The 18,806-nt window shown below is 41.3% G+C and overlaps 2 protein-coding genes across 4 annotated transcripts; both read right to left on the reverse strand.

The window, feature by feature from the left end:
* Positions 1-8,623: 8,623 nt before the first annotated feature.
* LOC117154894 (serine protease inhibitor) lies at positions 8,624-9,173 on the reverse strand. Its single transcript, XM_033330289.2, has 2 exons — positions 9,046-9,173; positions 8,624-8,952 (listed from the first exon to the last, which is right to left on the reverse strand). The coding sequence occupies exons 1-2, from the start codon at positions 9,140-9,142 to the stop codon at positions 8,720-8,722; spliced, it is 330 nt and encodes a 109-aa protein (XP_033186180.1). The 5' UTR covers positions 9,143-9,173; the 3' UTR covers positions 8,624-8,719.
* Positions 9,174-9,408: 235 nt separating this feature from the next.
* On the reverse strand, positions 9,409-18,498 carry LOC117154889 (uncharacterized). Of its 3 annotated transcripts, none has more exons than XM_033330279.2 (14): positions 18,347-18,498; positions 17,514-17,711; positions 17,300-17,424; positions 17,132-17,208; positions 16,922-17,044; positions 16,616-16,830; positions 14,395-14,535; positions 14,112-14,303; positions 13,328-14,024; positions 12,933-13,240; positions 12,526-12,662; positions 12,309-12,435; positions 10,862-12,215; positions 9,409-10,634 (listed from the first exon to the last, which is right to left on the reverse strand). In XM_033330279.2, exons 2-14 carry the CDS (start codon positions 17,672-17,674, stop codon positions 10,518-10,520), a joined length of 3,774 nt encoding a protein of 1,257 aa, XP_033186170.1. In that variant the 5' UTR covers positions 17,675-17,711; positions 18,347-18,498; the 3' UTR covers positions 9,409-10,517. The 3 variants fall into 3 exon arrangements, with proteins under 3 accessions (XP_033186170.1, XP_033186169.1, XP_033186171.1); XM_033330278.2 differs by having other exon boundaries at positions 12,526-12,701; XM_033330280.2 differs by lacking the exons at positions 16,616-16,830; positions 16,922-17,044; positions 17,132-17,208; ... (1 more) ...; positions 17,514-17,711; positions 18,347-18,498 and adding exons at positions 15,162-15,474; positions 15,822-16,043 and having other exon boundaries at positions 12,526-12,701.
* Between the last annotated feature and the right edge of the window lie 308 nt (positions 18,499-18,806).

The following is an 18,806-nucleotide window of genomic DNA, read 5'->3' on the forward strand; positions in this document are numbered from 1 at the left end:
CACTACTCTCACGAAATATACACACGCACGTTGTCTGCCAATGTGTACGCGCCTTCGAATGAACTCCACACTTAAATGCCCTGAGTATTCACGGTGAAACCCGTTCGGATGGTCTGCAGGCTCGAACACCCCGACGAACGATCGGATTTTGCCTCTGTTTTTCTGCTTTTCTTTCGACTTTAATATTCGTAAACAAGTCGACATTCGAAAGGCGAACGATAGGATTTTACTTTCAACTCTTTGACGTTTCGCGATTTAGATTATTCGCTAACTTGTAATTCGAGATTCAAATGGCGAGCAACGAGGTTCTACTTTCAGTTTTTCGATCTTTCCACTTAAACATCCAAAGTCGCTAACTGATCGAGATTCAAATGTAATCTTGGGTCGTTCAAAGGGGGCAGCCAATTTGGCGGATAAAAGAAAAGCAAAGAACTCGATTGGAAGACGGGTTGTAGGACGATTGGGAAACAGTGGTATTAGCCAACGACTTGGCGGACATCGGGAAACCACTTAATTCCCCAAAGTAAGAAAGCGGCTCGGAAGTCGGCGCCTAAAGTTCACAATGTTCAAGGAAGGAGAACGAAAAGACGGACGGACGCGCAACAACGAGGAAACAATGAGTCGCCGTCGGCCGAGGAGGACGAACGAGCGAGCCACCGTCGAACAATGCATCGAAACAATACGAGGAAGGAGGATGCCATCGCGTAACAATGTGGACAATAGACAGATGGGTATACAGAGAAACGAAGATATATATATATATATTATAGTAAATCATAAATGTTTCCTTATTTCAAGCTATTAATGAAATAAAATAATTTCATTCGCGTTCCAATGAATCTCTATAAATATTCTCCAGTTCTTTTCTCAACCGAAAACCTCTATCGTCCCTTCCACGTCTCCTCGGTCGCTGGCCACTAAGCCTTCCAAGTTTTGTCTCGCTAGCTGGCCGCCAATGCTGAGCAGTAAGACGCGAAGACGGGAGAAAAGCGGAGAAAAAGACGAAAGGTCGTGGCTTGCACGAAATTTGAAGAGCTATAACTGATATGACGCGAACGACGTTTGTCGATTTCGAAGTTTGTTATCCAGAAAAATGATAAACGTAAAAATCTTTGCTTAAATCATTAAAGATAAAATAGTAAAATGATTCGTAGAGTTTGTATAAACGCAACGTTAGCGGAATGCAGATACAAAGTATCTTATTATTTTATCGAGCTTAGAATTATAGGTGCTGCTAGATATTCGTTGCACGAGTCAATGATATCAAGAAAGAACCGTATAATTTGGAGAATTTCTTCAAGTTTCGTTACTGGATTGCGGATGTTCATGCATTGATGGGAAATTTAAAGATAGGAAAAATGTACAAAATGCGCGTAATACGAAGAAATATATAAGATATCCAAAATAAAGAGAGCATTTTATAACGTTTAGTAGATGAAGCAAATTTCTATTTAGATGATCTGTTTTATCATTTCTTACATTTACGAAGCTAAATCAATATACGAAGAAGCAGCGATCGAGGAAAATATTAACAGAAAAAATTACTTTTCTTGGCTTGTAAATTTTTGCAGTTGACCAGCGTGATTTCTGAACGTCTGGTACAACAAAACGGAACACGTATTCAGTGTTGTATGAAAAATTGCAAAGCGGTGGAAAGTCAAGGTAACCCAATTCGGAGGCAAAAAAATCGAGCACGATCGTCCGCAGGGCAAGAAGAAGACCCTTAAGGCGTGTCCACGTGCAGGAATCGCAACGCATGCTGGCCGGCTGCTGCGAGCTTTATGATCGAAAGAGAGATCGCGCGGAGGATGGGTTAACAATGCGCGGGAGCGAGAAGGAGAATGTCAAGTGGACATTGTTGACGGTGACAATGCCGCTGAAATTGCCGGAGAACAAAGAGGTCTTACGATGACGCTGCTGGCGGACGAGCGAGCGAGCGAGCGAATTGAGCGAGTTGCTCGTGGACAGGGACTTCCCGTATATTCTCCTGCATACTGGCCCGCTCTTCGCGCACTCTCTCTCTTTCTTCCTCTGCGTCGAACCAAGCGGCAGAGAAGCGCGTTTCGTCTTCGTCGTTTGGCGAACACATCGTACGCCACCCCTTGTGTATCGCATGGCATTATAACTATCGGCTCTATCGCGACGCCTGTGTCGATACTCGTGAATTAAGCACCTTGATCCATTAAGGATCGGCGTACTCGTGTGTTCGGAGTTAACGGGTCTGTTTGGCATTGTTTTAACGCCGCGGTGACCGTGTGCAGCGCCGTTAATACGACGGCTGATAACGCGTTAACGGCATTACGTCATCGTTTACCGAATACAAGCAAACGGTTCGCATATCAATCAGACGTAAACCGAGTGATTGTTTCCACCGTTCGATCACCAACACGTCGATTCCACGATTTGGTAAGCAAATTCTTGAAAATGTGTAGAAAGGTTGCAGTTACGGCCATTTGATGAGACTCGAATTATTATTTTGCGTTTATTCGATTGCTACTTGACGAAGAAACGCGTCTTTCTTTTCTTCTTTTTTTTTCTTAGTCGCCGTAATTCCGACCTCGTTATTTCCATGGGAATTAATTAACAGCGAAAGGAGATGGAATTTAACCGACTGGTATTGTGGTCATTTAATCACGTGGACAGACCAGTGTCGAGGAGTTTACAAAAGGTGCAAGGTTCGTTAACGAAACCACAAAGTATTATCGCAGAAGTAAAAATTCCTAGCGTAGGGAGAAAAATATTCCGTCGGTCGGAATTATTCTTATTATTATTAATTCCCCAATTAAGCTATTCAGGCTGTCGGCGAATACTTTCTCCTAAATTCTTGTGTGTCCCTAGGCGACTGCCTACGCTGGAATAATACGTCTCGCGACACACAGTTACGGATCGAAGTCAACGAAAGGTCGCTCGGGGGACGACCTACGTTCGACGATTTACCGATTTCGATAAGAGTCGAGTCAACCTTCTCTTTCTTCTTTCTTTTCTTTTACAGCCCAGCTACATGATCCTAACCGAGATTTCGAGTCTGTATCTTCGATTTTTTCATCGAGACGCTGCAACCTATAAACTTCGATACTTGATCGATTTTACGACTCGGCTGTATCGCGGATGCTACTGTACGAGCGGAGCTCGAAAGTTCCACGCTGCGCTTGTGTTCTTTGCTCGCGGAGAAATGTACGGGCACGCGTACATTTTCATCTGTCTATAGGTGGAACCGCGGGCCGAGAGAGAACGAGAGAGAAAGCGTCCGGAAGAGCACGGGAGAGAGTCGTATATACGTATATATACATCTGTATATACATGCAGGTATACATCGCCATCGTTCCGTGCTTTCATTCGTTCGCGGAAAGAAGTAAAGAGCTTTGTCGCCGCGGCATCAAAAGCTTGAATGACGCGTCGATGAAAGAAGGAAGTATCGGTACAAGAAACTGCACAGTGAATACTGAAAAGAATGTAGTCACGGGAAGAAGGAGGACAAGGGGCAGGGGGGAGCAGGAACGGCAGAAGGAGTTAAAAAGGAAAGGAAAAGATAGCGAAAACGGGAAAGCAAAAAAGGAGGGTACCGGAGGAGTATTGCGGGTAGAAAACCTTGCAGGGAAAGACCGATAAAAGTTTCTGCCTTGAGACGGATATTGGAAATACCTTCTTCCTCCGATCGACTACCGCGATTTATTAATTAATTCATTCGCCTTTCGCGCCAAATCGACCAAATAGGAAAAAATTCCAGCAACTTGGCGAACGGCCATCGAAAATGATAATATCGCAGCGTTGTTTCGTTGTTCCCGCTAAACTCTCGTAACAACTCGTGAGGTCACGACCGCGGTTAGGATTTGGTAAAACGAATCGATGGATTACATCAGTGCCAGGCCACGGTCGAGTTCCAATAGCTAAGTCAAGCATGCCGGATTTCGTTAAACTATTACGAGTATTCAAAGCGTGAGCCTTGTTGCGTATACAGGGTGTCCCGTATAGCTGGCCCGTGGAATCACGACGAAATGACGTGAAGCTGGGAGAGCAGAGGAGAGGAGAGAAGACTGAAAAGCCGTACCCGCGGCAGCGTATGCAGATAATCGGTACAAAGCCTTTCGTCGAATGACAAAGGAGAGCACTGGCCAGCCTCGTGGTTCTCTTGCATCTATATGCCAACGCATGCATACACGCTCGCATTCAGCCGGTATTATTATACTGGATGGCAGCATGCTGCTAGGAAAGGCCCAGTTCCTAACGGCTTTATTCTACTCGTTAAAACGAGATAAAGCTTCCGCGGTGATTCTTATGATTTTGTCGTGGATTCAAGGAAACATCTATGACATCGCGAGAAACTCCGCGTAATACTTTTCTACTTCTACGCTACCGTTATGGACGTGGTTGAGTAGCTTTAATTATTTACCAACGAGTACTGCCACCGACGCAATTGTCAGAATCGTCAGAACGACGAAGACAGGAAAGGAAACTGTCGAGGTTATTAGATGTACAAACAGAGGAACGCGTGGATAAATTGTAAAGTAGGAAATATATTTTAATACAGGAGCGTAAGTACAAGTAGGGATATAATTTGAGCTGGTCCAGATCCGCACGCTAGCAGTGTTACCCTATAACTGAAAGTCCCGAAGCCATCGTCGCCTGTCTAGTGTCTATGGTCTGCCTTCGTCTCAGTCTATTGTCTATACGCTGTCGATGGCTTCAGTGCTCGAGAAAACTAAAAAGACCAGATGTAGAGTTTCCTTAGAAGTGGTGACCACTTCAACGGAAACATTATTCGGAATAAGTGAACTTCTGATGGAAAATGCTTAATTGCAGCAACAAGTATCGTTAATAAGCATTATCCTTTATCCTGCAATTTGTTAATCAAATGGAGGAACAGATACGAGGTAAAAAAAAAATTGTGCGCTTGGCAAGATACTGCGAAATGCTTAGAAACGTTGGAAATGCAGCCAGTGACCGCGGTGCAGCGTACGCTTTCTCGATCGCGTCGACAACGCGTCAGAAAGCAACATCTTATTTCGATAAAAGTCGCGGAAGTCTATTAATCACTGGAGCGCATTGTGACATTCAACCGAGCGGCATTCAGGGTTTCAATATTATCGATACTCAACAGCGGGGCCAGCATCCGCGTCTATTGAAAGAGAGTTTATCAATAGAGTGCAGGACACTCTTGCTGTATCCGCCTCCAAAGCGTTCTAAGCTCAGCGACGTACCTACGATCTTTCGGAAACGATGACCGTCGTCAGGAAAAAAATCTTTTTACGCAGGCTAAACGCGACTGGCAGTTCGACACGGGAACGCTGCATTCGATGATTTCCAATTAATATATCGTATAATAGACAGCCTTGAAAGCTTTTATCTCTCCGGAGCGGTTTCACCATCCAAGCACGTACGCAAAAGGAGGATGAAACTAATCTGGGTTAGTATGGTTAAGGGGATTTTCGAGAAAGCCACAAGTGGTCGAGACGGATACTATTCTTCCTTATGTGAAACTTCGATTAAGCTTATACGTCGGAAATAATTCATGTTAATGCCGACAAGCGGCTAACTTTCAGGGAGTGTGAACGTTCATGGTCAGACACACCTATTGCCCCTCCTATGGAAGATCGATAACGAAAGACAGGCTTCGGCTACTTTAAGGAGGTTCGAGACGTCATGGTCAGACATTGCCTTCAATTCGAATAGACACGTTAGAAAGAATACATTTCGAATAGTCTCACCTTCGTCTTAAGGAGAATGATTACACCACGGTCGGTTGTTGTTTCTCCTGAAATTGCTCTTACTTTTTAAGAAGAAATAATACGTAGTATTCAGATACTCAGATAATTCAGACATTGTAATGATGCTTCAACGGATGCAGAAAAACTCACGTTCGTGTACTCTTACTTTCTGATCGATCTTAATTATCAGCGGTACTTTCAAGCTCGTCAAAGATATCGTATGCAGCGTGAAAGTCTCCCTGCATTGGCGTTTGAAACGAATCCTCCGTTAATCCGGCCAGCATAGAAAAAAACACGAAAAGCCCGACGAATTCGCGGAATGCACGGTTTCCTGACCAACAGACGATTCTTTCCACGGTCCAGTTAGACGATACAGAATTAAGCTCGAAAAGTACTCGGCGAGTACCGGGACGATGGAATACCGGGCCTATAGAGCTATAAACAGCGACAAAAGGATACCGAGTGGGCGACGAGCATTGAATGTACGAGAAAGGATTGTATGCCAGCGAACGATGCTGACGATGGTAGCGACGTTGCTGTTGCTTTTGGCATACGTGTGTCACGTACGGTATGTCTGTCTGCGGCCTGCTTTTCGGTGTATCCGCGCTGCCGGCAGAAAAGAGGAGTATTTTAGCTCGCGTCCATATGAACGTAGGGACGAAACAATGTAGCTTTTGTGCGAGAAAGGAACGGAAAAGCAAAGCCAAAGAGAGAGCCTAAGAGCGATTGAAATGCTCGGCCGTCTGTCTCTTGTTCTCCACCGCCTCCCTTCGTCGTCCCACCCTCTTTATCTATTCTCTTTTCCTTCCTCTGCGTCTTTGCCGCTTCTATCTTTTTACCACTCAGCCATCTACGTCGTGCTTCTTCCTTCGCTTCATCTTTGCTTTGATCGCAACACTGCCAAACTGCGAGTGATCGCAAACGCGTACACCTTCCTCTCGGACAACGATCATCCATTCCGAGTCTCTTCGTTCTTTATACACGATTCGCCCAACTCGTAAACCTTGACCTTTTGCAGTTAGCTGTAAGATGACAGTCGTGTATACCATATAAATTTTTTTTCTTTTTTTTTAATGTAGCACACGATAAGATGAAATAAAATGACATTTCTCGTGTACAAGGTCGCGAAACAACTATCGAATTGAGAACGATTCGTTACTACCCGCAAAGCCGAAGACGACAAAGAGATTCTTTTTTTGGTCGAACCTCGAAGAGAAGCAAAGATGTCAGAATGAGAAAGTAACGACGCGCGGAGCGAAGACGCGGTTGGCAATAGAAGGGTGGTATGTGCAAGAAGGGCAAGTATTGGTAGACACAGATGTGAGGGGTGGTTGCAGGTTGATAGTCAAGACTGCCTTCAGATTCCAGAGTGAAGCATTGTGTCCCGAACGCGCATTGTCCTCCCGTCACCGGCAACTCGACAATGCCGAGTCCGTAAGTTAGTAACCCTACCGTAAAAACTTATCTCCACCCCAAACCATCGACCTCCAGCCTCCATGATTCCGTTCGATTTCCAACCACCTCCCGCCAACTCTTCCGCTTTTCTGTCCTGGCTCGTGACTTCTGCTGCTTTTACTCTTCCTCCTCCCTTCGATTGCAAGAATCAACGATCTGTGTCTACGATGTTCTTGTGTTCTCCCAGCAACAAGACAAAGGTCTTCGTCGGAGCTTCGAATTCCGCTTCTCAAATAAATAGAGTCGTAAAACACACTGACGGCTAATGCCAAGAGATTAATAACTAAAATCCTCGTTCGAACCGAAAAACGACTAACGGTAAAACAGGTTCTTCGTTTTCTTAATTAATAAAATTTCGTCGTATGATTTTTCATGATGATGAAGTATAACGTAGCAGTTTTACAACTACGTCGATTAATGGTAGGGAGCCGAAGAAGTCGATCGTCAGCAAGCAGAGAAACACTCTGGGATCGGAAGCGAACGTCCTGGGGACCGGATACAAACATTAGGGGTTGGCGGGTGGTCCTCTCGTTGGGACTCAAGTTGCCGAGCAGCCGGACAACGCGTGGTCGCCGGACAAAGCTCTTCTAATTGTCCCCATCAACGACGAAGAATGGACCGCGGGCCTGCCGCTGACAATTTCATTTGTAATTTGCATAAGGCTTATTAAAATCACAATGGACGTGGACCCAGAGGGATGCTCGATCGAGGTGGCCGCAGCCTTCTTTTTTGGACTGCTCGATAGAGAATAATCACGGTCACCGCTGTGCTGGTAATTGAACTTCAATAAGGAGCGGAACTCGTTTCGACCATTCGCGTCAACTACTCCTAATAAAAAAGATAATCGACGAGAAATTTAAATCGTTGTGAACTTACGTTTGAAACGGCTGACTCGTTCGCTTCTCTTATCCATGATTATATCCAAGAACACTGAACACACTGTTACACTGTATTTCGTTGTCTAACGGATCGTAATAAAAAAAGGTATATAAGAAAAGGATAGATGCGTAAAAGAAATGTCGAACGAAATTTTTCTAATAAAACGGAAGACGAATAAAAATGTGCCAGGTATGAATGAATCGTGAAAGAAATAATATAATAAGAAATGATAATATAGATGATAGATGTAGAAATGAAATTAATTTGAAGGTACGTATGGCAGGATCTGTCACACCGATGATTCCACGTTTGTCGAAATGTGTCGCGCACGTGAGACGGCGCGGAACTGAACCATCTCAAAACGCTATCATATCGCGCGCCGCCACATTCCCCCACCACTTTCGACCAAAATGCGTCTACGCATCTCTTATTTATGCTGCTATAAAAAATCGTTCCGATTAGAATGCTAATTATTGTGGCAAAAGACAATTGTCTCACGACCTGATAAAAATATGTATATTACTTATCTAAATAAAAGGAGCGACACGAACGGAAGGGAAGAGAATCGTTACTGTAACAACTGGTTTTATAATATTTTTCTAATATCTTTTAATATATGAGAACACGCCAGATATTTGTATTAAATGATAGCAAATGATACAACTCGGCCTCGTATGAAATCAATGCCTAACTCTAGGACAGCTATTTTCCAAAATGCAAACTCCTTGATTCTTGTCGCGTACGTATCCGTCTTCGCAAATGCAACCACTTACGCAACTTTTAGTCTGGATACAAGCCATGGATTCCCAGATATCGATATTGTCGCAACTCTTTTCGCAATTCGGACTTGCCTGACATTGGCTGAAAATTTCATTTCCCCTGCACGTGTCCTCGACAAAGACCACTTGGGGTCCTTAAAAATTAAAGACAAAGAAAGAGAAATGTAAAATTGAGTTACGTTAATCGAAACACTGTACAATGAGGAATTAAATAAAAAGTTACTTACTAGACAGTATCGCTCCCGTTACCATGCCTGTATAGTCAAGCAGGAAAGAACTTGAAACAAGTAAAACGAAATGCACTTGTAGAAGCTTCATTTTCATGCTAGGTCAAAGAAGAAATGCAAGTAACTATCGGTGACTGCAAGTTTAAATACCCGTTTGCAAATGAAATATAGCGATAGCCAAATCGGTCAGCTATCAATAAAAGAACCAGTTTCTATCGCATAAATAAAGCAACGTTCTCCGAACAAGGACTCGGTAAATGAGGCATCAGGGAGATAAGAAAGTGAAACCAAGCTTGGTAATCAACGGAGAGTCAAATATGCGGGTATAAACTAAAAATAAACGTTGAAGAATAAAACCATTAATTTGTATTTTTCATGTAATGTATTTGTTGATTTGAATTGTACAGCAACTCGTTTACATACAACATATATAAGTGTCTTACTAGTAAATTACTTTATATGATACCTTAAAATAAGTATTTTATAATAAAGAGGGGTCTGTGACAACGTGTCTCGAAATAAAGTAATTACGAAGTATAATCCAAGGATGTTTCGATGTGAGGGGAAACTAGATTCCTTACTAAGAAAGTCTCTTCTTCGCGTTGGCGATTCGCGACTCAAGTTTACTTGGCCAGAATCGACGATATCCGTAAATGACAACAGCCTTTCTTCTCATTAAACGCAGCAAATTCGAAACGTCAGGTGCAATTATCGAACAAATTGCAAATCAACGCGAAGAAAAATCTTAAATCGAAAATGGATTCATTTCGCGTTGCGAATAATGCATTTTGCCGATTCTTATAGGTGTTTTACTATTTCTCTCATGACAATGAATGATGAAAAGCCACTCGCATACACCAAATAGTGCGACCAAATACTTCCCTTTTAAATTGCGCGTCACAGCAGAAGCTTCCATTTTTTTCTTTCCGTAATACTTACGAAATAAAAGTTTCATTACGATACGAAAATAAGTACTAAAGTTGAAAGGTGTGTAAAATTTCTTTTTTTCTAAGGATTAAAAGAGAAGATGTCACAAGTTGTAGATGTTCGTGTACTTCACGATATAAACGTATTATTGAATTGACGAGAAACGCACATTTATATGTGTATACTATATGCCACGGATATTTACTATGTAAATATCCATGCATAATTACGAAAAAACTAAAATTACATCGATCGCAGATCCTTCTCGATGATACATTACTTTATACTGCAATCATTCGCTGTTAACTCCGATAAAAATTAAAAGTTTGAAAGGAAAAAGTACATTTCTCGCAACCGTCACGATCAGTTTTTCATTAAGGTATATCCCCTCTACACTCTGTTTTAAATACACCGAAAGCGATCGGCATAAGAATTGAGTAAGAAGTCTGTCTCACGTGATCCGGTCGAAGTTTCACGTTGCAGAGAAGTAACTATATCACAGATGAAGGAGAAGAATCGAAGAAGCAGCAACGGCAACGGGGTTTCTACCAAACCTTAGCAGCAAGGGTTCTCTGCATTAAAACATTCTTGCTTCGCTGCTTCATGCGCTCAATGAAGTACTCCTTGCCTTCCAGGTTATCGTCGACAGGTCCAACCTCATTCTAGCAACAAACGAGAGTTAGTTGGCTCCTAGGTCGTGTGATTCTTGCACGTGTGGCTCATCACCATCATCATCATCATCATCATCATCATCATCACCATCATCATCATCATCATCATCATCCTCATTATTTATTCCTCATATTATCATCATCCGGAATATCATGATCGTCATCACGAAGATGGGCTATTCTTTCGCGAAAGCCTACACAGAAGAGACCTAACCAACCTTGTTAGCTGTGTCGCCCCCCTCGCCCTCTCCCCACCTCTCGTAGTCATCGTCGTCCCTCTCTTCACCCTCGCTTAAAGGTCCATCTTGTCTTTTACTAGGAGGAACATTCGATCCTCCACCACCTTGCTGATGCTCCATCACGTCATCTCCGCCCTCGAGCATCTTGTTGATCTTTTCTTTTGCTTCGTCCACTTTTCTCATCGGATCAGGTGAGTAGCTGCGATCGCTGTATCTATCGCGAGAAGCGGCACGCCGGTCTCTGAAGTCTCGCCTATCTCGGAAGTCGCGGAAGCCCTGCTTACCGTGGAAAAATCTACCGCCACGATTACCACCACGTCCGCGTCCACCACCACGATTATTGAAACCACCGCCACGTCTATTGCCAAAGCGATTATTGTGTTGATTATTATAGAACCGATTACGATTTTGGAAATTGTTACCACCGCCACGATGGTTTGGATTATTGAAGCCCTGGAAACGGGGCTTATAGTAAGTGCCTCGATTATTGTATGGTCGGAATTGTCTCTTGCGATAGTAACTCCTGTCTCCAGACCTACTGCGACTACGACTCCTGGTATAAGATCGGGAACGTGATCTAGAGCGTGATCTACTGTAAGTACCCGACGGAGATCGACTGTATTTTCTCTCGTAACTTCCAGATCTTCGATTCGAGTACGATCGTGAACGACTTCTTCTGGGTGAACGTGACCTCGAAGAGCCTGAACTAGAGGCACTGCGCGATCTGCTGCGCGACCGTTTCGCTGGACGATCTCTACTCATTCGTTTAGATACAGCTCCTCCCCTGCCAGTAGATTCGCGTTTCTTAGGGGTTTGTCTGTGTTGCCTTTCGGTCTCGCTATCAGAATCTGTTCTGGGACCCTTAGCCTGATTCTGGTTCTTCGTTGGTGGAGGCGGACGTGGTGGTTCTGGTGGATGACCAGCACCGCTATTACCACTTTGTCCAATCGGCTGGAATTTGCCACCAAGATTGTTATTAGAACTAAACTTCGTCGGTGTTGTTTGCGTTGCAGATATAGAAGGATCCTTATACGACTGAAATTTGTTCTGTGGTTGTGGTGTAGGATACTTGACTGGCGCTTGCTTAGGCATCGGAGGTTCTTTGGGTAATGGCGGCGGAGTTGGTGCGGACATGGGCTGAGCAGCTGCTGCTCTCTTCTCTGCGAGTTCACGCTGCATTTGCTTCCGTATATTCATGGATTTTTCCAATGCTGCTCGCTGCAGTTTCTCCTCTAGCTCGTTATCATCGTCTTCGTCACTATCTACATTGGATTGCATCTTTTTGTTCTCTACCGGTACATCTTGCCACTTTTGTGGGAGAACATCCTTTTGCCTAAACAAATACAAAAATAGTCATGTCCAAATATACACCGACATGTAATATATCATATTAAAATATAGCTTTAAAACTGCTAAAACTTTTTACCTAGCGGCTTGTGCAGCTTTCCATTTCGCATTTAATGCAGCAGTGTCGAGAGTAGGTAATTTCGGTTCAGGATGAATCAGTTGCGACTCTTGTTCAAAAATGTCTGTCAGTGGTTTTCTCTGAATTTCTGTAAAAAGAATGTAAAGTAAAATGGGTATAGACTATACTCATTAACTGCAGGTTGCACCCGTTTTTCTGTAACAGGCCTGACCCTTACCTTTACGTTGCTGTGCAGTCATTGGTATTCTAGCTTCCCGTTCGTGATACGCCTTTGAAGCCTCATCTCTTTCCCTTTCTCTCTCTCTGCGCAGCTCTTCCTCCCTTCGTGAACTTTCAGCGAGCTTCTCCGCGTTGCTAAGAGGGGAAGCTATGTCATTATACTGAGCTACATACCTAGTAAATATAAAAACATAAATAAAATACGAGATGTTAAAACCCGCGTTTCCATTCATGTATCTTTAAAAAATCAAATTAATCACGGAAAATTATCTAAGGAAACACAAACTAAATGCAACATCGAAAACAATATTCATACTATTTTCATAAATTAATAGACAAAAACTTCGTAAAAACAAATAACCAAAACGGAAAACATGATCACGAACTGGCCATAAAGGTTCCAACCTTTTCAAGACGGCAGTCTCTTTTTCAACTTTTGCATAATACGCATTCAGTTTTGATTCCAATTGTTCTAAATCCGGCAATGAAGATTTTTTTAAGGCTTCTAAATCTCGTTCGAGCTTGTCTTTGTTTTTGCGTTTCTTCCTTTCTTCTTTCTTTTTCTTCTTCCTGCTTTTCTTGTCCTCTTTCTCTTTGTCTTTTCCTTTCTTCTCTTTCTTCTTCTTTTTCTTCATTTTTTCACTTTCTGAATGTTTCTTTTCCTTCTCCCTTTCTCTCTTCCATCTAGCTGTTTCTTCCAGGAATTTCCTTACCTAAGAGTGTAGGAAAGATAACATTGAAATTATAAAAAAGAAAAAATATATTATAGAATGTTCATAAAAAAGGCATGTGATTCTTACTTTATCTTCATAATCGGAATCATCTTTCGTCTGTTCCAAGAATTTTCGTACTTTTATCTCGTAATCGTCCATCTTATCTCGAGTATTTGAACTGTAAGATACTGGGGCGATTACATCATGTGCAGCTGTGGTAGCAGCTGGTGGGTTGTTGTATTGAGCCATCCGTTTGCTGAGAGGTGAAAGTGAGCCGCGATGATCCTTCTTATGTTTCCGCTTGCGACTAGGTGATCGAGATGCTGATCGCGAACTTGCGGATGAAGAAGAACTGCTGGACTCAGAGCTGGAGGAACTCGAAGAACCGCTCGATGACGAACTGGAACTCGAACTCCATCTCTGTCTCTTCTTCGAGCGTGACTTTCTCTCCTTCTTGCGTTTCTTCTTCTCTTTCTTATTTTCCCCGACATCATTTTCAGTTTCGAAACTCTTGAATGTATCCAAAGGATTCAAAGAAGATGTTAATGTCTTAGACTTGATGTATTCGATAGAGTTTCTCGCTTCTTCGTGGAATGGAGCAATTGCCAAGCAATTTTCATATGCCTTTTGAGCTTCTTCGTACTTCTTCTCATCTTCGTAACTTCGGCCTAGAGCAACGAGAGTCTCGGCCATGTATTTGCGAGCGTTCGTATGAGTTTGATTCAGCTTCAATGCTGTTTCAAAATCATCGATCGCTTTCTTGAAACTACCGCTATTAGCGAATCTATAACAACAAAGATATAAACATGTAAAATAAACACAATTTAGAATAATATACTTCATTTGTGTTAAGATGTAGATTGTGACTTACAATGCTCCACGTGCTACTAATCCTTCGACGTTTCGTGGGTCTACGGTAAGTGCCTTATTGAGACACTGGAAGGCTTCTGTATGACGCCCAGCCTTGAAATGATCTATACCTTCGGCTACGCTTCGGAATGCCCACTTACTGGCCTGTGCTTGTCTTAATTCGGATGCATATTCATTGGGTGGGAACCTTTCTCTGTAACAAAAAAGATGTTTTTGGAAGGATGGTAAGACCATTTATTTGATCAGTTATACTAAAAAATGAGTATAGGGGATTGATACTCTACCTCAAACCAACCATATTGGAATGGTTTTCTTGACCGAGACCCATCAAGTCGCAAAGATATTTAATGTTGTTTGGGTTGTTGAAGCCAGTACTATTCTCCAACATCGCTTCGTAAGACTGTCCTTTGTTGTCCATTGCTTTCCTACACCACAGAGAGAAACGACCAATTATCAAGATGTAAAAATCATTTTGTCCTTTGCCAAAAAGAGGATACCAAAGCTACTTCGTTAACGGTAAAACTAAAGACTTGATAATCATGATGACCGAATCTTCACAAATCCTGAGTTCATTTCCTGGTACAGGTTTTTATTTCAATCTGATTGTTTTTCCCTCAGTTTTCTCGACATCTCGTCGTCTTATACATATATATTTTATATATATATTCATGCATATTAATATGCATGTCCTTTGTGCTGCTATTCCTTGCACGTGTTAACGTACGGCACACCCTTCATCGGCTTATTCATCCCTGCGTAATTATTCGCCTCTTCTTTTCGATCTACATGAATTATTCAACGATACGACACTAATGCCAAAGATGCTCCGGATGAAGAAGGAGTTTCTTCCAATTAGAACAAAGATATTATCAGACACCTCATGGTATTAGAGTCGATCAAAATCTACGTTTGTACCGTTAACAAGCAGCAGGGGTCCGAAACGGGGATACATTGCAGAAAGTTTGGTAGGTTTCCTTTATTACCAGATTATTTCTTACGTATAAATTTACAATGGTACACAACCTCATTATTATGTAAACTCGTCTCTCACCTTTCATGTACCGCTAAGACGTATATTTCTAGTATTTTGTATCATGTTTGTAATCAGAGGATTTCTCAACATAAAAGCACACAGCCTATCATCAATCGACGGTGGTTTGGTTTTTATAAGTTTTTGGTGCGATAAAATAAATTGCATAGCCCTAGGATAGGTTGGGAGCCACGCCTGAGTATATTTTATCTTCCAAGTTGACCAAAAAAATTTTTTTTATATATATGTAGTAGTACTTTCGCCTGTTTTGCATTTTGTGGTGTCAATTCAAACATGACATCATATTTTTATATTTTTTATTTGTCAATTTAAGCTGTAAGTTTAAATGAGGCATTATTATGACAAGGCGCAATTCTTTTGAGGCTTAAAGGTAAAGGTTCGGGCGATTAAGATTTTAGTTATTTGGTCTCTGCTTTAACTTCTTGAATAATCTAAAGTTTTACTCCACTTGGTAATGTGATACATATGAAACATTGACAACACATTGACGTATCATGCACTTTAGATATGCATTAAACTCGAGCAAAAGGATCTTTAATACATAAAAATATTTGAATGGGACATTAAAAATAATCAATTTTTTAAATGCTTGCTTTTTACTTATTTTATTATTCGTCTATAATAAGAGACCAAACAACAGTAAATCATTATTATACCTACCGTCTGCAGCACTCACTCTGGCCACCCAAGGCTCAACATCTCATACTGGAAATGCAACCTCAAAAGACATTGATGTCATTTGGCGCCATTGTTTGGCTGGTGCTTTGAGAGTAACATATCACAAACGTAGATAGAATATTGTGCGCAACAGAGCCATGTCAACCAATGCTCAAGGTTTGAATCATTTGTATCACATTATAAATTCATCATCATACTGACTATCAACTTTTTACGTTATTGAGAGTGTCTGGCACCTAAATTCATAAAAACGTGTAAGAGGAATCAAATCTAATTTACCTTGTTTTGTTAGTATCACAGTGCGTCTGTTAAATCTCAATTTCTTTTGGCCACCATACCATTTTCCTTACCTTCTTTTTTAACGAAAAATATTAAATAAAACACTAAAGATGCAAATCTGTACTGTCGCGTATTATGCAAGTTACAAATAGAATAACTACACTGTCAATAGGAGATATGTTTCGACCACGATTGAAACTGTTATATCAATCCTAAATTTGAAACTACCAGTGTCAGAAAATATTCCCCCTGCCTTCTGTTAGTGCACAAGTGCTCTCAAGGTATATCGCAACAAGCAAATGATCAAAGAACGATTTATAATACAAATACAAATTTTGAGTCAAAAGTGCTACTGATGCATCACAAGACACTTTTACCATTTATATCGTGTATACAAAATTTCCTATAGTGATATACATATCAGTTTACAAGAGTTAGTGAAGCATTATTATAAATACAAGGAGTAAATGTACTTATCCAGATTTTTTATTACTTACTTATAAGCTTCTGGAAGATCATCAGAATGGATAAGTCCCATAGGTGGGTGCGGTGCTTGCCCTTCACGGGCAGGTACGTTCATAACTGCAACAACTCGCTCGGCTTCAACGTTAACTTCACTGACTACGACGCAGATGAGATCATTTGCCATGTAGCCTCTTGTTACACCTTTCTTGTCCACCGCCGGCACTGTGGCCGTGTTCAATATTAGAGCCTATAAATTTAATAATTATTTTTAGACACGATTGAAGAGGATACAGGTACTTTCTAATTAATATAAATAAACAATAAGAAACTTAATATACCTTAACTCCTAAATCAGTAACAACTCTGGGGCAATCGCTGCAGTTGCAAAGCACCTTCAGAAGAAGTCCAGCAGCACTTTTACCCATCACTTGCGCGTAAATAACATCTCCAATGACCAAACTCTAAAAAGAAATATTTTATTAGAACTCCGTTTTTTAATTATCAAATTATTTATTTTTATATAAATTATTAAAATCATGAATAACTACCTCCAAAAAATTTCGAATACGTTGAGATTTCTCCATGGTGACAAAAGTATCAAGGCCTGGCATTGTTGCATAAAATTCTGAAACAATACATACAACAGATTAATTTCACATTATTGTGTAATACATGATGAGTCATACCAGGGTGTGTAGAAAGAAGTGAAACTGTACCTTCATCTCCCAATTCTTGCTTGATAGGTTCAACTGTTTTCTCCAAATTTGATTTATCGTAAAGAGCATCTGCTTTCTTTGCAAGGAACTGTTGTAGCTTTAGCCTCTTTCCTCTATCACCAAAACTATTAAAAAAAGTAACAAGTTTGAACGTATGATGCATTTAGAAACGTCTGAAGTATAATATTACTTAAAGGAATCATCTAACACATACCTCAGAGTCTTTTGACGTTGTTGATAGATTTCAAAGTTTGGTTCCTTGAGATTGAGCATGGCCAGCTCGTTCTCGTTGCGTTCTCCTTCCCACACTTTCTGCAACTGTTGGCCATGGTAGTTCAATGCTTGCGCCACAAGACGCGCATCCATTGACTCCATTTTGATTCTGTACTGCAAGCAACCTAGTCCTGCAATACTATGAAAATCGGCAAATTCGTAATGCTTTCTCTTTTTTCTCTAATATCCAAGATATTATTCAAATATTGACATAATTTTTAATAGCTGCCTCTGAGCGACTGCCCGAAATTGGCATGCAAAAAGGACATCATCCAACAGCCAAGGACACGTGTTTGTAACTGATAAACCGCTCTCCACGGTGATAGCCAGAAAATTCTGGTATTTCAATCGTTTAATGGTTGCTCAAATGCTAGCAGTAACAACGTATCGGTTTTGTATGGTTTCATCGAACGTAAATCGTATCTCCAAAAAGGAATGGCATTCTGTGCAAGAACGCGCCCAGACAAAGCGAATTACCAAGAACCGGTTCTCTGAACAATTTACCTGTAGCTGTTGATATTCCTCTGGCGAATCGTATAAACGACGTAACAGAATAAATCTGTAGAATATTCGTTTACTCAAGAAAAACGCTTACATAGGAAGAAAGGCGCGTTATATTGATTTATCGATAACAAGATGGTCGTCGGGAAGCCGGATTGCGAAGGATGATGGCGCCATGACGCTCCAAATGGCCTTCTTTTCCAAAACTCATCCACACCCATTTTTTCATGGGCATGCCAGACTGGCCAAAAAAGAAACCGGATTATTACTCACCGTTGCTTCCCTATTATCTTCCGACGATTTGTTAATGTGTTTTCCAACTATATCACGGCCCACTACGTATCATCATCGACGATGAAACAACTGCGGCCCTATATTTCACCATACGCTGCACAAGTCACGATTACGAAAAAGCCGGAAACGATAAACTCAGACACGCCTGCGTGAATGGCTCTTTCCCTTCCCTTACTACAGCTAGCGAACCATATCATACATAGCGTCAGCGATCTATATCACTTCCGGTTTGGCGGTCAATTTAAAGTGATTGATGACGTAAAATTTTTTTAGTAATAAAACTTTATTTCTACTAAACAGATTAGATTCTCCATTATAAAATTTTTATCAGGCTTGGAACTTTTAGAAATAATAACAAATACGATTTTTATAGTATGTTTATTTCTAAAATATCTTCTACTTTTAAAATAGTATGACTTATAGCAAATTTAAAATTATA

Source organism: Bombus vancouverensis, chromosome 11 (genome assembly GCF_051014615.1).
Source record: "Bombus vancouverensis nearcticus chromosome 11, iyBomVanc1_principal, whole genome shotgun sequence".
NCBI lineage: Eukaryota > Metazoa > Arthropoda > Insecta > Hymenoptera > Apidae > Bombus > Bombus vancouverensis.